General features: G+C 38.1%; 1 protein-coding gene across 2 annotated transcripts in view; it reads left to right on the plus strand.

Moving 5' to 3' along the window:
- Nucleotides 1–20,514, plus strand: part of SYT9 (synaptotagmin 9) — a 220,509-nt gene that overhangs the window by 46,883 nt on the left and 153,112 nt on the right. For both annotated transcript variants that reach the window (XR_008630745.1, XM_055142970.1), the window contains exons 2-3: nt 7,085–7,436; nt 13,836–14,382. Coding sequence is in view for 1 of the 2 variants with exons in the window: in XM_055142970.1 (XP_054998945.1) it covers nt 7,085–7,436; nt 13,836–14,382 (899 nt within the window). In the remaining variant the exon portion in view is untranslated. The remainder of the gene's footprint in view (nt 1–7,084; nt 7,437–13,835; nt 14,383–20,514) is intronic.

The raw sequence follows: 20,514 nt of genomic DNA on the forward strand, positions 1-20,514 counted from the left end.
GCATAATGTTGTTACTGCTTTTGGTCTATCAAATACATCACAGGTAGTTTGCCGGGCTCTGCAGTGCAGGAAAAAAATAATAAAAATTTTAAAAATAAAAATAAAGAAAATTTATTTTCCAAGAAAAATTGCATCACTCTCTTCCAGGAGCTTTTTTTTATAGTCTCTGGATCTTGGCCATTGATGAGATTACATGGTGCCAGGGGAGTTTGTGGGTGTGACTGCCAAGCTACTGGAAAACTGGGGATCTGGGTGGAGGAGGCCCAGTCCCTATCCGGGCAGGCTTGGAGATCTCAGCCCCGTGTCCCAAATACCTCGGTTCCTCTGTCAGTTCCTTCATAGGTGAGTGGAGAGTGGCTGTGGCTGGGTTCTGAAGGTTTTCTTTTTTATGTATATTTTTTAATTGTTGTAGATGCTGAATTGCATGCTGATATTCAATACTTTTCTTTGACAAGTGAAATATTTGGTTTCAGTTCTGTAACCTCTAGAAACTACAAAATCTCATACATGATTTTTGGCTTTTTAACCTTTCCCCTCATTTTATTTTACTTTTGTTGTTCTTTGGCTCTTATTTCTTTCAAACTGTATTTTAAGCTACTTCTCTGTATATATTTAAAGCGTCCTCAGTGGAATAGAAAGATAGTACAGGAGCTAGGGCACTCGCCTTGCAGGCAACTGACTCTGCTTCAATCCCCAGCACTGCACATGGTTCCCTGAGCACCACCTGGAGTGATTCTTGATCCCAAAGAACAGAGTCAGGGATAAGCCTTGAGCACAGCCAGATAAAACCCAACCTCCACCCCAGTAAACAAAACAAAGCTTCCTCAAATCTTTTTGCAGAGTTAAGTCATATAAAAGGACCTATCAGTGAACCAGTTTACACCTGTTCCTGTCCTTCCTGCTTCTGGCTGCAGTCTCCTCTTTCATTTGGGGTGGTGAGGAGCCTCCCAAGATATTCTCAGGAAATCTGAGCATCTTCACAGGCCTTCAGAATACACCTAGAAGGAATAAAAGAAGGAAGGAAGTCATTCTTTGTTGAATGAACTAACTACAACATTGAATTGTAATTTGAATGGTAAGATGGAGGACTCTCCAGCTGTGCTTTGAAGACCAGGGAACTCTCCCAGTGATGCATGACCCGATGGTTACGTGGGCCTGAGATACGGTGATGTTATGGTCCCCAGTGCTGAGGGCCATATGGAAATACTTAGAGGCCAGCAAGACTACAGATGCTGGGGGAAGATGGAGGAAGCATGAAACTTGGGCCCTCACATATGCAAGGCACATCCCCTATCCCTTTCAGCTATCTACCCGACCCAGAGTTACAGTGCTTGATTTTTCTTTCTTTGAGACCATATTCAATGGTACTTGGAAGTTGCTCCTTGCTCTGTGAGTGGGGATATTTTCTTCAATGGTGCTTGGAGACCATGTGGTACAGGGATTTGAATCCAGTTCTTCTGCCAGAAAAGCAGGCGCTTCACCCCTTTGATCATTCTTTCCAGCCCTTGATCTAATAACATTGCTATTAACAAGGTAGCAAGTTTGGGGGTTATATCAATCTCCTGGTATCTAATAAACCTTAGATGTTAAACCTTTGGGGTATATACTCTATATCCTATTATTTTACTTTAATTTCCTGAGTCTTTGTTCCTCATTCATGTTCTTGGATTTACCTTTTATTGATTTCTAAATTTGTTTTAGCAGTCATGCTATTATGTTTTGAAGAACAATATTTTGTTTTTCATTCCATTTACTGGAGTTCATCTCTTGATGCTATACCTTCTGGAAACATCTTAATAAGTCAAATGATTTTAGAAGCATTTTTCTTCCATAATTTATTTTCTTTTTCCCTGAAAACATCACTTGTTGCCTTTTTACATGGATTTTGCTTGCTGAAAGATTTCCTCATGTGGTTGGTGCTTCTCAAACTTAGTCATATTTAAGTCATAAAGACATAATAACTGACTCTGACTATGCATCCATAGGTGATGTTTTTATGAGTAAAATTCGATTTCAGGAGATTATGAGAGGTTCCTTTTTTATTTTTTAGACTTTGAGGATTCAGCTTTTGGGTACTAATTCTCACACAACTTGCTTTGGTTTTTACCTAGTAAGACTCAGTATTTTGGTGAAGATTTTTCAGTCCATGTTTATAGCCCTGTATTTAAGTCTCCACTACCATAATGTTGGATGTGTTTATGTCCTCAGACTGAGTTCATTATGTCAAACTGCCTACCTTTCAAGTGTATCCTCTCCTGTGACTCTTTTATCCAGTTTGGTCTGTGGTAGCCTCTACTACATATCCATGTGCATATTGTCTTCTAGAAAATAATTGTCAAAACTTTGTCAACTGCCCTATGCTGTTCTCTTTGTGATTATGGGTTAACACTTTGCATTTTTCTATCACTTAACAAAGTTCTCAGCAAAGAAAGACCATGAATGTATATGCTGATACATGATTATTAATCAAAATCCTCATAAATATTTTATTATACATATTTACACCAGTATTTTTACTTCCCAACATCAAATTGATTATCTGTAATCACCTTCTGCTAATAATATAGGACTTTGAGTTTTGCTTTTGGTCTTCTTCCATCTTCTATATCTTATTAAAATTGTTGGAACTTGGGGGCCGGAGCGATAGCACAGCGGGTAGGGTGTTTGCCTTGCACGCGGCCGACCCGGGTTCGATCCCCGGCATCCCATATGGTCCCTCAAGCACCACCAGGAGTAATTCCTGAGTGCAAAGCCAGGAGTAACCCCTGAGCATCGCTGGGTGTGACCCAAAAAGAAAAAAAAATTGTTGGAACTTAAATTTGTGTATGGTTGTTATTCTTTGCTCTTTTTTCTTTGACAGTATACTTTAAGCTTCATGACTTTATAACCCAGAGTTATTTAGATTTGATATCCTTTTTACTGTTTGTTTATACTAATTCTTATGGTGTAAGTATATAATAATAAATTTTATGTAGCATGCCCTTCCCATCATGAGATCTGTATCCTGATGTAAATTTTTGTTTACTTAAAGAATTTCATTAGGTTTTATACTGGAAAGGATCCATGAAAGGTGTATTTTTGAGAAACAATATGCCTTTCCTTTCTTCTTATAATAATGTGACTAGCTCTGGAATTCTTGGGCTACAATTTCATTTCCTTAAATCAGGTGGGATCTGTGGGTGTCTGATTCGATAACTGATTACAGCCATCCTTCTTATTCTTGCCCACTATTTAAAAACTCTCATTGAGTATGTGAGTTAATTTGCCCCTTATATTAATTGTTTTATGTCAAGGGCCATTTATTCTGATGACTCAAACTGATTCATTTCTTCTGAGCTGCTGGTCAGGCCATTTGTTCGGGACTTTTGCTGTCAGTTTTTATACTTCCTGACCCTTCATAGTTTAACAGGATCAGCTACTGTTCCTCCAGCCATATGCACTGGGCGGGTGCTCAAGTTTTTCACTTGCTGGGCAACAGACAAGGTTTTGGCTTGCAGAAATCCCCTGGAATTATAGGTCCCCAACAGGGATGTTTGCTGGGTCTGATGGTGTCATGATGTCTTGTAGCTGGTCTTCAGGGTGATGCTACAGTGCAGTGTTGCTCTGTGGCTAGATCCTAAGCAGAGGGTTGTGACAATCACATCTGGTTGAAGGGCCTTCCTCTCCACATCTTTCATGGAAGAGTGCACTCCGCAGTAGTGCAGCTCCGCAGTAGCTTGCAGAAGAATGCAATGCACAGTCATTCTTAAATGGTGACACCTCCAGGCATCTGGATCAGAACTGGTTGCCATTTGCCTCCTTGTATCCCTGAATCACCATCTAGTTTTCTCTTATCTCTTGGATATAAGGATCAGTTATGCTCTCCTACTCCTTAGGGAGAAAAGTATCTCTAGAAGCATTAGTTTTGGCTGTTATTATTTTTTCACTTAAATTCCGAAATATACTGTAAATGCCAAAGAATTTTATATAGTGATTACTTATTTTTAAATATTGATGATAAAATTAATGACCAGGAACTTACCACCAAATAAGAAGTAATTTTTCTAAATAATTTTGTGACTCTGAATAAATTACTACATTCTTCTTTGCCCTTCCCTGAGGTCCCATGTCTGAGTTGGGTCATATGTATATGGCCTTACTTAGCCAACAGGTTTTTTTTAGCACTCAGTTTTGAGGAGCAGAGAGAGATAAAGAGAGAGAGAGAGGTGAGAGAAGTATAAATACTATTTCTAGAGAGCACTTTAAGCTGTTTGTAAACTAATGTTAAGATGATACTTTTAGTGGCTGTATAGGTCCCCATGAGCTTCTCCTTACAGCTGTTTCCTAGCCCACTGCTAACCCATGTTTGTGTACATTTTTTGAAAGTCACTCACTACTTGCTAGAAAATTTCTCTAAAAAACATACGCACAAAAATAAAGTCTATAAATGTGACGAGCACCTCATAGTTATTAGACCACAACTTAATTGACGGGAAACATAGTGGATGGCTTCACAGCTCCTCAGTTAGATTTGCCAAACACTTATTGAGTGCCCACTGTATACTAGGCATTATTTGTGATGCTTGAAAATTTGATCCTGAAATAGCAGAAATGCTCCCCATTTATGTGAATTCCCCCATGACTAGACTTGTGAGTAAGCTGTTTGAGGTGGAGTGCATGGTCCGGAATCAATTAATAAACTGGAGCTGGGTTAGGGTCCTGTGCTTATTAGTAAAAGCGAACCCGGAGTTTACTTAGGATGCATTTTTGCCAAATAAACCCTAATATTATTTCAAACTGGTGATTTCAGAACTAGGGTGGACTTATTAAGTCTAGGATCAATGTATCCCTTGGTTTGCACTGAACAATGCTAGATAAAGTGTGGACCCCATATTTTTGATCATATCACTTCCATCCTCTAAAAGTGTCCTAGTTTTGATAATAAGTTATAGTGATACAGAGATCAAACAATCTTTTTTGCCATGAGGCAAAAAACCTTTAAAATTTTAATGATTAAAATGTGAAGTGTTTGGGTTTTGGTCAAGGATCTACAGATCAGCTATTAGTTAGTCCTATTTCTGGTCAAGTTTAAATCTACTCTTTATTCCAGACATTAGACCTGTAAAACAAGTCTCCCCATTATGACACCCAGGCTGTGAGACCAGCCCTTATTTAAGACCTTTTATTGTCATGGCAAAAGCATAATTCCAGAAGTCCAATGAACAGTACCACGGGTCATACCTACTCATATTTCATTGATCAGATACAAGGAAATAGACTAATGAGGTGGAGCACATAATTTACATACTTGAGACCCTGAATTCTATCCCCCATATCACCTGCTACCCTTTAAACAGCTAGAGTGGGCCCTATTAAAAATAAATAAAGCTAGAGCAAATTTACATGACAAAGACAGCATCAAGGATGGGACATGCAGCCCTTTCTTGGAGGGGATCATTGTGGAGGGCAAAGAATATTTGGTGACTAGTAGTAATTGGGCAATAAAAATCATGATATCACATTCCTGGAACTCTGCAGCCCTCCTGTGTACCCTACTTTAGCCTTTGCATCTCATGTGCTTGTAGAGTTTGTGTCAGGACAGTACTAAAGTGACCCACAGCAATTTGGGAGGCCGTTTGCCTCTATTTAGATTATTCAGTGTCTACAGGGCTTTCACTATGGTATGGAGCTTATTTTCTTTGTGGATTTTATTGGAGAGGGTGGAGTTGATGTTTGTATTGGTACTCTGATGAAATGGTTAGGTTCTCCTTTCCTGAACTTCAAGTAATGTCACCTGTCATAGAAGTTTACACCTTTGCACTAACACGTTTTCTTCTCTACTGGGTCGGAACAAACTAGGATTTTCCCGCCCTTAGATTCATTTGCCTCTGTTATATGTCTTAGCATTGACTGGCATCTCCCCTAAAACAATTCCACAAATCCCTCAAATTTACTAGTTTACCAATAGGGTGGAGGTGCCCATCATTGACTTCCATGGCTTTCTTATCCCCTTTCAATGGTGTTTGAAGAGAGAACAGTGTAAAAGATTTAAACTGTTAGCCATGTTCAGCAATGGAATCTCATTGTTTTAGATATCATGTTTAGATATAATGTTTCACCAGAAAATCAAAATCTGTTGTAGAGGAGACACATTGATACCTCATCAGCCCTAGCAAATGGTTTTCTGTCAAGAGCAATGTTTCATGGAAACAGTTTTATCATTTCATCAGAATGATCAAGTACCTTCAGAATCATGTTGAAAACTAGGTGGGTGGCAAGTAGGCAGCTTGGTTAAATAGGTAAGTAAGGGGCTGAGTTTGCATGTCTCAACAGAAGTACAAATGATCTCATCTTATGGATTATTGGCATGCTATAGATATATCAAATGTGACCATTGAATAACTAATTCCGACTTTCCTTCTTCACTCACATATATGAGAATTCTGACTGGACTGGAGCAATAGCACAGCGGGTAGAGCATTTGCCTTTCATGTGGCAGACCCGGGTTCAACTCCTCCATCCCTCTCAGAGAGCCCAGCAAGCTACTGAGAGTATGCCCCAACCCTCACGGCAAAGCCTGGCAAGCTACCCATGGCGTATTCAACCACTGAGTAGTGGGTATTATTAGGCTTCAATCATCCACAGAAGATTTGAGCTTTATTTTTCTGTTAGACCTTTGAAAGTTAACATCACCACAGATTTAACGTTTTAAAAGAAAACCTAGTTTCTGTTGTTTTAAAAAGTTAACTTCCAGATTGTTATAATATAGCTCTGAGATGACCGTGTGCTGTTTAAGGAATGGTAGGCAACATTCCTATCAAACAGCAATGCTTTGCTTTGCCATGGGAGAATCTCTGTGGGTCATGGGCCGATCTCATGATGTAGTGATATAGTAGGCTGTTTATTGTTTCTGAACATGGCTTGCATATTATTCTCCCTGAGCTTATGTCTCAAAACTGAGTCCCCCAGCAGCCTCTTTCAGCCTGATCTTCTCTGTGTGACCCCTCAGGGATGAATGGCTATGAGAATCATTGTGTCCACACCGTGTGGTGGGTGGGCTTGGGAGGACCTGCCATACTGACCTTTCATCTTTGCTTCTTTGCAGATATCTCAGTGAGCTTGTTGACCCTTGTGGTCACTGCCTGTGGCCTCGCCCTCTTTGGTGTGTCTCTCTTCGTTTCTTGGAAACTCTGCTGGGTTCCGTGGCGAGAACATGGCCTGTTCTCTGGTAGCAAAGACAACAACCAGGAGCCTCTTAACTACACGGACACAGAGACTAATGAGCAGGAGAACAGTGAGGGCTTCGTAGACCCTCCCACCCCCTGCCCTGACTCCTCCATGAAGATCAGCCACACCTCCCCTGACATTCCCCTCTCAACCCAAGCTGGGGGCCAGGAAAATTGTGCCCATGGCATCCGTGTACAGCGCCAAGTCACAGAGCCAACCTCATCGTCTCGGTCAGTAATACCTTCTTCTTTTCTGAATATAACCATGAACCACCACCTTCCCTTCTCTTGGAAGCAATGGTATCGATTGGCCAAGAACCTGCAAGCCTTCAGATCTGAGTTCAGTTTCAGAGACATGACTGTGGGTCATGTCTATACTCCAGTTAGCCTCAGAGCTCTGCCTCATCTCTGCTTATTCCGTGGAAATAAATTACTGAAAATTTAAGCAAATTCTCAAAACTTTATATACATTATTTTATTATAGCTTACAACATCATCTGAAATGATTTATATTATAGTTTATTTCACGTCACAGAAGACACCTAAGTAGCAAAATCATATACTGATAGGCACCCAGATCAGGACTTAAACCTTGATTCAACCAATACCAAAGAATTGAGCCAAGCTGGGGGTGGAGAGTGGGGTGACAAGAGGGAAACTGAGGACATGGTGGTGAGAAATGTAGCACTGCTGAAGGAAAGAAAGTTGGAACGTTGTATTATTGAAACTCAATCATGAACGGCTTTGTACCTGTGATTCTCACAGTGGTTCAATTAAAAAATTGGTAAGAAGCAAGATTTGATTCTTAGATGAAGAGGCTTTACATGTGTGACATTGAACTCAAGACTTACTCTCTTCATTTTTCCATTTCCTCTTCTCTAAGGGAACAATAGTGATGGTATCCATGTGTAGATGGCTTTTAGGGATGAAATGATAACATATGTGTCTTGTATTTTGCACAGGTCCGTACTCCAAAGTGAAGCTGCCATTTGCTTTCAGTGTTGCTATTGTCACAATTCTAAGTATGGACAAGGGCCTCTCCCCAGATTCAGATGTTACATAAGGTGGCTTTTAGGTTAAACATCCAATTCTGAGTTATTGGAAATTGAAAAAAAAATCACTTTTGGTAAAAGATTCCAGGAAAAGAGATTCACAGAATAGCTGTTTAAAAACAAAAATATTTGCTTGAATGATAGCCAGAGGAATTACATGTGCTGTTACTGGGAAAGTATGAGCACAGTCTGAGGGTATTTTTTAAAATCTTTTTATTAGTTCTCTAGAAACAGAAATAAGATTTTTTGCCCTTTTTTATGTTAATTAAGTTTATCCTAGAGGCTCTGCTCATTCACATTAAGTGGGATGGAATATGACAGTATATAATTTAATTTTTCCAGAAACCTATTTTAGCATCATTTCCAATTCTGAATCAAGGAGCTAAACCTAAAATATTCCTCTGTGAGGAAAGGGATGGTTGTTTGCCATTTGATTTAGAAGAAATCCTCAGATTTTACCACTTGGATTTTGCCTCCAATTGAAGATTTAAATATAACAAGTTCTGTTTGAGGTAGCCATGGAATTTGTGTGCTGATGCAGTTTTGTCATAAAGCCCTTCCCCTACTTCAATAACTAGAACCTCTCAGAAAGAATCTCCTGTCAAAATTGTCTTTTATATAGTTCTATTATATGTGTTAATTTTCCTGATGCAGTTTCCTTTAATGCAGGGTGATGGTTCTGTGTTTTTGTTAAATTGTGGATCTGAGGACCCTGCCAAAATTAAAAAATTGATAACAATCATATTACTATCATTATTAAGCTGTTTAGTTTTATTAAAAATGTACAAGCACCCTGTATCAGAATTGTTTCGCTTACAAATAATAATTTGTAAAGATAAATTTTATTTACAAAACTCTTGATACCTCCACCACTGATTGTGTAATTTGGTAGGAAGAAAAAATAAAAAGAGAAGAGTTAAGAAATTACTCTTGCAAAATAAATTTTTATTTAAATTTATCCTAGTGTGGGAAGTCATGCAATTAACTTTCCTTTTGTGATGGCAAAAATCTGAGCTACCCTAAGAAAACTAAATTATTTCCAGTTGCATTTGACCTAATAACAATAATTTGCATCCTTATTCATTTAAAACATTCTTATCTAAGTTACTGCTGACCTAGTTTTATGGTTTAAGTCTGGAGATACATATCTTTGACTAATGATCTTTCCATAATTAGAGAGGTATATAGTCTAATTCTTTAGGGATTCTGATGTATTATGCACACACACAGACTTCACACTGACAAAATGGGAAAATAAATTAAATTTTCTTCATGTCCCAAAGCATTTTTTAAATAATTTTTTAATCCCTGTTTGGAGAGAAAGGAGGTACAGTTTGAAGAAATAGCTATAAACAGTCTGCTCATTTCCTTATTCTATCCTCTCTTTTCAGTTTGCTCCTTGCTTTTTCACTGTTGTCTCTTTGTTTCTGGTTCCCTGCTACACCGCCACTTGTCCTGAAGTCACCAGAACATCTTTTGGGCCCAGAGCACATATAAGTCTTAGACTCTCTGTGAAGAGCCTTCTCACCGTTGCTGTCATTAGCATAAATTCTGCCACAACATTTCTACTGGAAACCTTCCTGGCTTTTTCAGTTCAGATATGTGAGCCCCATTAGTTCCTCTGGAATGTCTAAAATGAGGCTTTTCTTCTTTTTCTTCTAAGAATGTGTCTGGTCAGATGAGTTTCTGTTGTAGTTACAAGGCCAAGCAAGCACATTAGGAGCCAGAGAGATAGTACAATGGGTGAAGAGTTTGCCTCCCTCGCAGCTGACCCAGGTTCAATCCCCATATGGTCCCCCGAACACTCTGTATTAATTCCTAAATACAGAGCCAACAGTGACCCCTGATCATTGCCAGATGTGGCCCCAAAACCTAAATAAATAAAAATATTTAAATTTTTTAAAAAATCAACCACATTAGCACCGTGTTTCTAGATAGCTTAATTACTATCAAAATCAAACACAGTTCCTGTTAATTATTTCCAGTTGTGATAAACCCTCATTCATTTGTCCAATGACTGAATACCATGGGAATTTTTAGAGTTTTGTTTTGTGGGCCACACGCCATGATGCTTGGTAGTTTCTTCTGGCTCTGTGCTCAGGAGTCAAAGTCTAGGCAGTGGTGCTGGGGGGACCTTGTGGTGCTGGAGATCAAACCCAGGCTTCTCATAAAAATTATGTGTTCAGCTGATTTTATTATCTCTTGGCTCATAATGTGAATTTTTTTTTCTAGAGAATTAATATGAGAACATTTTAAAGTTTTCTACTCCAAGGTTATAAAAATCTCTGGGCTCCTCAAATAAAAGAAATCTGGAAAGTCCATCTGATTCATGTCCTAAGCACTACCTGTTTTGTCAAAGTCTTCTTATGTTTTCTATGTAATATGCTAATTTTTGCAAAAATGTCAGTTATTGGGCTGGAGCGATGGCACAGCAGGTAGGGCGTTTGCCTTGCACACGGCCAACCCGGGTTCGATTCCCAGCATCCCATATGGTCCCCTGAGCACCACCAGGAATAATTCCTGAATGCAGAGCCAGGAGTAACCCCTGTGCATCACCAGGTATGACCCAAAAAGCAAAAAAAAAAAAAAAATGTCAGTTATTGCACACTGAAACTACTTCTCAGGTCAGTCTAATCCTGTGTCAGTCTGCTTCTAACAACTTCACTGGCAGGTGACACAGAACTGAGGCCACTCTTTACATAGATTTAACATAGGCTTAGTAGGAACTTTAGCTGAAAAAACTCAGTGCATTCAAGCTGCTTTTCTCTTCATTCTTTCAGTATCTCAGCCCCCTTCTTGCTCTAGAACTTGTTCCCCCTGGCCTGAAATATTTTCCTTTTCTTTGCCACTGTAGCTCCTTTATAACCATATTGTTCCAGCTAAAAGGCCACGTCCTCAGAAAGGCCTCCCTCTCTAATATGTGTGCTCTTTCATCAACTCCTTCCTATTTTCACTTCTCTTACACATTTTCCCTGCTTTCCACTTTTCCAGAGGTAACTATTTCTAAGTAAATGAATATTTCTTGGTCTATTATCTATGCCAATGTATAGATAATGAGGAACTCTTTGAGCATGTCCATTTTGCTTCTCCATATATATATATACATATATATATATATACACATATGTATATAGATTGTTTGGGATCATAAATAAGGTCCAAAATCTAAATGTATGGCCCTTAGTAACCATGAGATTTGGGCCACATGGCCTTGTGCCAGTTACATCCATATACATACAACCCTCTCACATACCATGAATAACTAACAAAAGCACATTTGTCTATGTAAAACCACTTTTCTTGTATTCTGCTGACAAGAATGGCGAAGAAACAAAAATATAAACTCAGTGGGGTCTCCAATGGTAGGAAACTTGGCATTTTCTCTTTTATTTACTATTTATTTATTTATTTATACTATGGAGGTGGTTATACCTAGTCACTTATGTGAATATAACTAAACTCCTGGGATTCTACAAAATTGTCAACCAATGATAAAATAATTTTGTTTTAAAAAACTAACTTTTTAACATATATATGCTAAAAATTAGATTATGAGTAATTCTGTACTAATACATTTTAAGATTTACATAAAATAGATAAATTCCTACAAAAGTAAATTTTATTTATTTTTTTAACTTTAATTATATGTATTTTTATTTTTATTTTTTTATTATTTTTTAAATTTTTTTTATTTTTAATTAGTGAATCACCCACCGTGAGGGTACAGTTACAGATTTATACATTTTTGTGCTCATGTTTCCCCCATACAAAGTTCGAGAACCCATCCCTTCACCAGTGCCCATTCTCCACCACCAGTAAACCCAGCATTCCTCCCATCCTCCCCAGTCCCGTCTCCTCCCACCCCACACTGCCACTATGGCAGGGTATTCTTTTTTGTTCTCTCTCTCTGATTAGGTGTTATGGTTTGCAATAAAGGTGTTGAGTGGCCATTGTGTTCAGTCTCTAGTCTATATTCGGCATGCATCACCCCTCCCCCGCATGACCTCCGACCACATTTTACTTGGTGTTCCCTTCTCTGAGTTGCCCAGAATGAGAGACCAGCCTCCAAACCATGGAGTCAACCTCCTGGTACTTATTTCTACTATTCTTGGGTGTTAGACTCCTAGTCTATTATTCTATATTCCACAGATGAGTGCAATCTTTCTATGTCTGTCTCTCTCTTTCTGACTCATTTCACTTAGCATGATACTTTCCATGCTGATCCACTTATATGCAAACTTCATGACCTCCTTTTTTCTAACAGCTGCATAGTATTCCATTGTATAAATATACCAAAGTTTCTTCAACCAGTCATCTGTTCTAGGGCAGAATTGGGTTTTTTCCAGATTCTGGCTATTGTAAACAGTGCTGCGATGAACATATAAGTGCAGATGTCATTTCAACTATACTTTTTTGCTCCTCTGGGATATATTCCCGGCAGTGGTATTGCTGGGTCAAATGGGAGCTCAACCTCTAGTTTTTCTCCCCACATCCTCTCCAACAGTGGTTGCTTTTGTTCCAAAAATAAATTTTAATAAGAGTGAAGAGAGGTAAGAAAAACTTAAGAGGAGAATCTGATATGTCTATAGTAGTATACAAATATCGTAGCCTAAGAAAGGGAATATTAGCTTTTTTCAGAAAATAATGTAGATATTGCTTAAGTGTCCACCTTAATATTTTAAGTATTCTAATAAAAATCTCTATGAATGTTTTTAAAAGCACATTATCAGATATATAACTTTTGATATAAATGAAATGCTAATTCATTAGCGAATAAAATCCCTTTACAGGATAAGAGTAAGCATATCTTTCTTAATCTAGCAGAGGGCTAGAATGTCATACTCAATGGGCAGGCATGTTTTTAAGTTTGGTTGTCATAGTTTGAGTATCATGCTTACGGTGTTGTTGACTTTGTAGTTTATATATGTATACATGTAAACCACATAAGTACATGTCTATACCAACCCCACACCTCTATACCAAAAATGCACTCAAGGCACACACATCCTCACCCCTATTACCTCTCATCCATTTCTTCTCACAGACCGCCCCCCCATTAGTTTCTTTCCTTTTCTGTATTTTTCATTTCTACAATTAGATTTCAAGGGTAATCTGGATATTCTTATAAAGCTATAAGCCAGTGACAGAAAATTCTATGTAGTTTAGAAAAAAAAACAGCTCTTCTTAAGCTGGCACACAGCTATTTAAATTTCAGGGTGATATGAGTATATGAATAAATTTTTTAAAATAAGTTTATACAGGTCTTATATTCCACTAGTTGAATGACCCTTTTAAATAGCACATTAGTTTATAAAATACATTAAACCTTTAAAGCTCCAAGGCTACATGCTAGTAAATTTATTTCCTGATACCAAACCTTATTTTTGAGCTTCAAGCTTTGGAGAGCAGCTTACTTAGATTGATGAGCATTTTGAATTTAAGCCAAAAGGAAAAAAGAATTCCTCAGATCTAAACTCTTAAAAGAATCTAACAGTCTACCTACACCCCAGGCACAAGTTTCTGAAAGACCTGTAGCTAATGAGGTTATAACTATGTTCTCTCTTGTTCTTCACTGAAGGCATAATTCAATCCGAAGACAACTCAACTTGTCAAACCCTGACTTTAATATCCAGCAGCTTCAAAAACAGGAACAGTTGACTGGAATTGGTCGAATTAAACCCGAATTATATAAGCAGAGGTCATTGGATAATGATGACGGGAGAAGGAGTAACAGCAAAGCCTGTGGGAAACTGAACTTCATTTTAAAATATGACTGTGACTTAGAGCAGCTCATTGTGAAGATTCACAAAGCTGTCAATTTGCCAGCCAAGGACTTTTCTGGGACTTCAGATCCTTACGTCAAGATCTATTTGCTTCCTGATAGGAAAACAAAACACCAGACTAAAGTTCACAGAAAGACCCTAAACCCTGTGTTTGATGAAGTGTTTTTGTTTCCAGTTCCTTACAATGACCTTGAAGCACGAAAGCTTCACTTCTCTGTGTATGACTTTGATAGGTTTTCTCGACATGATTTAATCGGCCAAGTTGTGGTGGATCACTTCTTAGACTTGGCTGATTTCCCCCGGGAATGCGTCCTTTGGAAGGATATCGAATATGTCACCAATGTGAGTCTGGCTTCTTTTTCATTTGGGGGCAACTTCTAGGAAACATTGCACTTTATTTTGGGGGAGACAGGGGTTCGAGGTTGAAGCTCACACCAAAGTACTAATGTCATAGTTTTTATAATCTCCTTGTATGTTTCCAAACGCAGGTTTTCAACAATTACTGCATACATTTGGAAATTTTTAAGAATCAGTTATGAAATCAGTATCCAAGATACATTCTCTTTTGTACTTTTTAATTCTTTTTTTAAAAAACTTCTTTTTTGGGGGGTCACACTCCGTGATGCACAGGGGTTATTCCTGTCTCTACGCTCAGAAATTACTCCTGGCAGTGCTCAGCAGATGGGATGCTGGGAATCAAACCTGGGTCAATCTCGTGCAAGATAAATGTCTTCCTGCTGTACTATCATTCCAGCCCCATGTACTTTCTAATTCTTAAATTTTCCCAATTGCACAGTGGGTTTTATTTGCTCTCTTTACCACATTTTCTTTAGATTTTTCCTTTGTTGTTTGTGCTAAGTGGATTCTGGCATCCTATTAACTGTAACTTATAACAAAGAGACCATTGCCTGACTTTTGAGTATTTTGCCTCTATTCTCAGTAAAATCACCCATTATTTAATATTCATTTTAACCCTAAAAGTGAAAACAGGTAAGTAGAGTTGACCTCATACATTAAAAATACAGAATAAAACTTGTAAGAAGGTATATCTGAAAGATCTGCAGATATTGGCAAAACTAATCTAGAGAAGTTCAAATCCAGTTTAGAACTCAATAGAATACAGAATGCTATGTAGTTATGTGATATATCTAAGCTCACATTTTAAACATGAAGGTGCAATGGTGATATTTTTACTCCATTCACATTCTTTTCACTACTTGCAGAGGTGCATTAATGACTCTTGAAACAGACAGAAAATTATACATTCTTAGGTACCTCTGATATTTTAATGCCATATGCTTCTTTCAGTTGTCCACATTCCTTCATGTCACTTTTTAAGCTTGTCTACTTGAATACAAGACTTTATGAGGACAGCATAGTTGTTTCTGTGCTTTGGTGTTCAAAGACACCGAGCATCATCATCCTTTCTTAGCTCTAAGAATGATACAGCTTAAATGATGAATCATCTCATTAAGTAAAACTCTTTGCTCATAATGAGAATACACAAAATCTCTACATGCAAATATCCATACAAGAACTTTCTCATCTTTAGCTACTTTTGTGAAAATCACTCACAACTTGGCTGCTGTAAGAGTTACTATCTCTCCACATGCTATAAGATACAATGCCAGTGTTGTTACTCAAATAAGTAAAAATATAGCATGGGATTTTGTGCCTGTATAGTGATGAGGGAGGAAAAAAGAAAGTCAAAGAAACCAAGTTGGTGAAATTAAGGTAATTTGAGATATCTCAGATCTCTCAAAGGAACTATCTGTGATTATGAGACAATGTACTATCTATAAAATCAAAAGTAAATGCTAGGGAATATCACAAATCCCAGTTGCTAAAATCAAATGGCAACATGAGAAGCTTTATAGAAACAAAATTGGGATGGTGTTTATTCTAAGATATTAATGACTCAAGAATGAGACATAAAGTATTGGCTACCTATCTTTGAATACAAACTGAGCCACTGCAGACTGACAATAATGAGAGTTGGACTTATATTTGACTTCAATATGGTAGAGAGAAGTTGGTCACATTTTTTGCTATCAGTTTGTATTTTTGACATGGAGTTCTTTTTTTAACAATGGAAAGTTCTTTACTACAGTGGCTGTACAAATTAGTACATCTATATTTATATCAAGTTCTTACCAACACTTACAATTTCCAAACTATACATGAGTGTAGAATTGTTTCTAATTTGTAGTTCTTTACTTGTCAAAATTGATATGTTTATTGGTCACATTTTCTTTATTTATTTTTAATGTTTTTCAGGACACACCTGGGGTGGTGCTCAGGGCTTGCTCTGGACTCTGGTTTTAGGGATCATTCCTGGCTGTGCTAGGGGACCGTATGAAGTTCCAGGGATCAAACCTGCATCAGTTATGGACAAGTCAAATTTCTATACTATCTCTCCATTCCACAGATGTTCTTTCTTGTGAAATTTTTATTCAGTACTTTTTCTGTTTGTTTATGTTTTGGAGCTACACACAGTGGTGTTAAGGGCTCACTCCTGGCTCTGTCCTCAAAATTCACTCCTGGTGGGGGTGGGGCGGAACATATTAGATGCCAGGGATTGAATTAGGGGTGGCTATGTGGAATAGAAGCTCTCTACCCCGCTGTATTATCTCTCAAGCTCCTTTTATGATACTTTCCCCCCTCTATCATTTTCTTTTTCTTCTTGATTAGGAAGTCTTCTAAGTTTTTTTATAGTGTGGATATAAGTCTGTTTGGAGGTCTGAATTACAAACAGTTCTAAGCATTATCTCACTTTTTATCACTGTGTACTCACTTGATGCATCTTTTAGTTTATAGACATTTTTCTGTTTAATGTCAATACATTTCATTGTGAATTATTTCTTTTATACCTTATTTTAAGAATTCCCTTTTTACTCTATATGATGGAGAGCTGGAGTGATAGCACATCAGGTAGGTCGTTTGCCTTGCACGCTGCTGACCCGGGTTCGATTCATCCACCCCTTTCGGAGAGCCCGGCAAGCTACTGAGAGTATCTCACCTGCATGACAGAGCCTGGCAAGCTACCCATGATGTCTTCGATATGCCAAAAACAGTAACAGCAAGTCTCACAATGGAGACGTTACTGGTGCCCGCTTGAGCAAATCGATGAGCAATGGGATGACAGTGATACAGTAATATTTTTCTAGTCAAGAATTCTAAGGTTTTTATCCTTCCTAATTATAATCACATTTAATACTGTTCATATATCAAGAATAAAATTGTTTATAAAGTACATTATAAACATCTCGAGATTGCCACAGCAAAATACCAGCTGCTAAAACAACAGGATTTTTAATGTCTTTAGGGTGAGAAGTCCAAGCTCAGGGTCTTCTCTTCAGGCTCTCAGACAATTCTGTTTTTTAAAATGTTTTTCACATTGGCAGGAGCCACATTCTAAGACTCCTAACCCAGAGGTATACAGTTTTTACACTTTGGGGCTCCTAAGCAATCATGGGGAGTGGGTGTTACCGGCACACCCTTAGCCCAGATAAATTCGGAGCTGCTGAGAGCAAAACAGACCCTCTGCGCCTAAAGACTTTGATTCCAGAGACCTTCTAACCCATTTTGGCATCCAGAGCAGCTTCTTACAGCAATGCACTGGGACTGTGAGCTGGGCTATGCAATTTCTGGCAGAATTTTCCCTGGACTTTATACAGAAATCCAAAACTTAACATCTCTTAATTGTCAGCAATGTGAAATGGTTCCTTTTTTAGCAGGTCTGACTTTGGGGGGAAACTCCAAGCAATAACAGTGAGTTTTTTGTTGAAATACTGAAGGTAATCAAAGTAGCAGCCATTTCTCTAGACTGTGAACTACGCAATAGCCCCAAGCCGGCCGGGAAGAGGAAATATCCCTCTTTCCCGGTTGTTTCCCATTTTCCGGGAGAAACGCGGCGTGGTGTCCACCATACTATGAGGCGCAGGAAGGGGAATGAGGAAAAAAAAAGGAAAAGAAAAAAGAAAAAAAAAGAGTTATGTACTTGGAGCAGTGGGGCTACATATCTCTTCATGCTAAGCAATGGAAAACTAATTATAAAATGCTTCCTTGGCAGTAGGGCTATCTTTCTTGGGGGGAAACTCCAACAACAATAGTGAGTTTTTGTGTTGAAATATGGAATGTAATCAAGGTAAAGAGAAATGAAGTGAAATTCATCAGTTATGCAGTTGGAGGAGGGGGCGGGGGTGGGAGGTATGCTGGGGTTTTTGGTGGTGGAATATGGGCACTGGTGAAGGGATGGGTGTTTGAATATTGTATAACTGAGACATAAGTCTGAGAACTTTGTAACTTTCCACATGATGATTCAATAAAAAAAATGTTTTTCACATAGAGGAAAAAGAAAGTTCTGGTTTCCCTTCCTCTTCACATAAGGACACTATCTCTTAATGAGGGCAGGATTCCTACACACACAACCTTATCTCACTTACCCAATGACCTCCTAAAGTATTTGCCTCTAGATATTTGGAGATCAGGGCTTCTGCATATGAAGTGGGGAAATACGTCTTCGGTCGATAATATGTCCATAATATATTTATATTTCCATGTAGTTAACCAATGTCTGGCTGATTATTTCAATAATCTAAAGGTATTCTCTTATATATCTTAACATTTAGAAAAGCAATTTAATCAGCCAACCTACTTTTACTTTAAATTCTTTTTTATTATTTTTTTAATTGAGGGAACGCTGAGTTACAAGAGTTTATATGATTATAAGTTTTAAGAATAGGACCAGAGAAATAGTACAGAGGTGAAGGTACTAGCCTTGCATCTGGCTGACCCCAGTTCTGTCCCTAGCATTGCAAGTGGTTCTCCGAACACCACCAGTAAAATGAGCCCTTTACTGATCTTAGAACCAGTCAGTCAGAAGTGACTCCAGAAAAGAAAGCAAAGAAATTTTGGGGGTAAATGTTATCACACAACCACAGTGCCAGTGTCCCTTCACCACATCTTGGCAATCTCAGTTTTATGGTAAGAATCTAACAGTTTATTTTTGTTGAATGTCATGTATTCCCTTGTTTTGCTCCTTACATACACGTGTGAGTAAAATCATTCCATGTTTCTTTTTTTCTCGCTCATTTTGCTTAATTTGATTCCTTATTCCATTCTCATTGAAGAAAAAGGGGAAAGGCTGGAGAGATAACTCAAAAGATTTAGTGTACCTTTTGCCTGAAGGAGGCCTGGGTTTGAGATCTCCAGCAAGGAATGTTTCCTGAGCACCAGCGAGGTGCCCATGAGCACCATCCCCCCCCCAAGAAAAAAGTTAAATTAAAAAATTATGATATAAAACTTAAATGAAGTTTTATTTCTGGTGTTTGGATTTGTATCTAATATATAATAATTTAGAGAGCCTTTGTGATATGGATATATATACCATAATATATATTTCCATTTATTTAGTTCTTTAAAATCTTTCATTCATGGCTATATATTTCTACATGAGAGATTTTCATACCTGTTGTTAGATATATTGATAGGCATCTAATTTTTTGTTAGTTAAAATCACATCTTTTAGAAAACTTCCCTCTTTCTGGTAATTTTGTTCAAGGTGCTGTGATTGATAGTGTTGTGTACTGTTAATGGTAGTGCTGTGCATACAATAGTCCAACACCACACCCTCCACCAGTATTTGCTTCCCACCACCAGCATAAATCCAGTAATATTCCAACAGGATAAAACTGTTCTTGTTAATTATTGCTGTTGTATTTAATTTTTTAATATATTTAATTTTCGTATATTTATCTTCTCTATGGCAATCTTGCAATACTCATTAATTCTTAAAATTTGATTATATGTAAGTACTGTATTCTATACCTCTCATTTAGAAAATTAACCTATTTAGAAAATAAGTTTTTAGGATTTGAGTGAGCTCAACTGACTGAGCAAATGCTTTGGATGTAGGAAGTCTGGATTTGATTCCTGCCAATTTGTGGTCATTAGAGCACTGTCTGGAGTGACCTCGAGCATCAATCTGGGAGTAGCCCCTGAACATCACGAGATATGGTCCCCCAAAAATAACTATAACAAGAAGTATTCTTTACTTGCACCAACTGAAAAAAATGTCTTTTATCTTTTCTTATAATCAAATACTTAGAACCTTAGATGTTCTGTAATCTGAAACTGATTACAGTTTCAGAGGAAACTGAGGTAAAGGACCATTTAGCAAAGTAGACACGAATAATAACCAAGTAGAAGTGTAGCACTGCAGCACCGTTGGCCTGTTGTTCATTGATTTGCTCAAGCGGGCACCAGTAACGTCTCCATTGTGAGATTTGTTGTTACTGTTTTTGGCATGCTGAATACGCCACGGGTAGCTTGCCAGGCTCTGCCATGTGGGCAGGATACTCTCAGTAGCTTGCCGGGCTCTTCGAGAGGGGCAGAGGAATCAAACCCGGGTTGGCTGAATGCAAGGCAAACGCTCTACCCTCTGTGCTATCGTTCCAGTCCAAGTAGAAGTGA

Source organism: Sorex araneus, chromosome 6 (genome assembly GCF_027595985.1).
Source record: "Sorex araneus isolate mSorAra2 chromosome 6, mSorAra2.pri, whole genome shotgun sequence".
Lineage (NCBI taxonomy): Eukaryota > Metazoa > Chordata > Mammalia > Eulipotyphla > Soricidae > Sorex > Sorex araneus.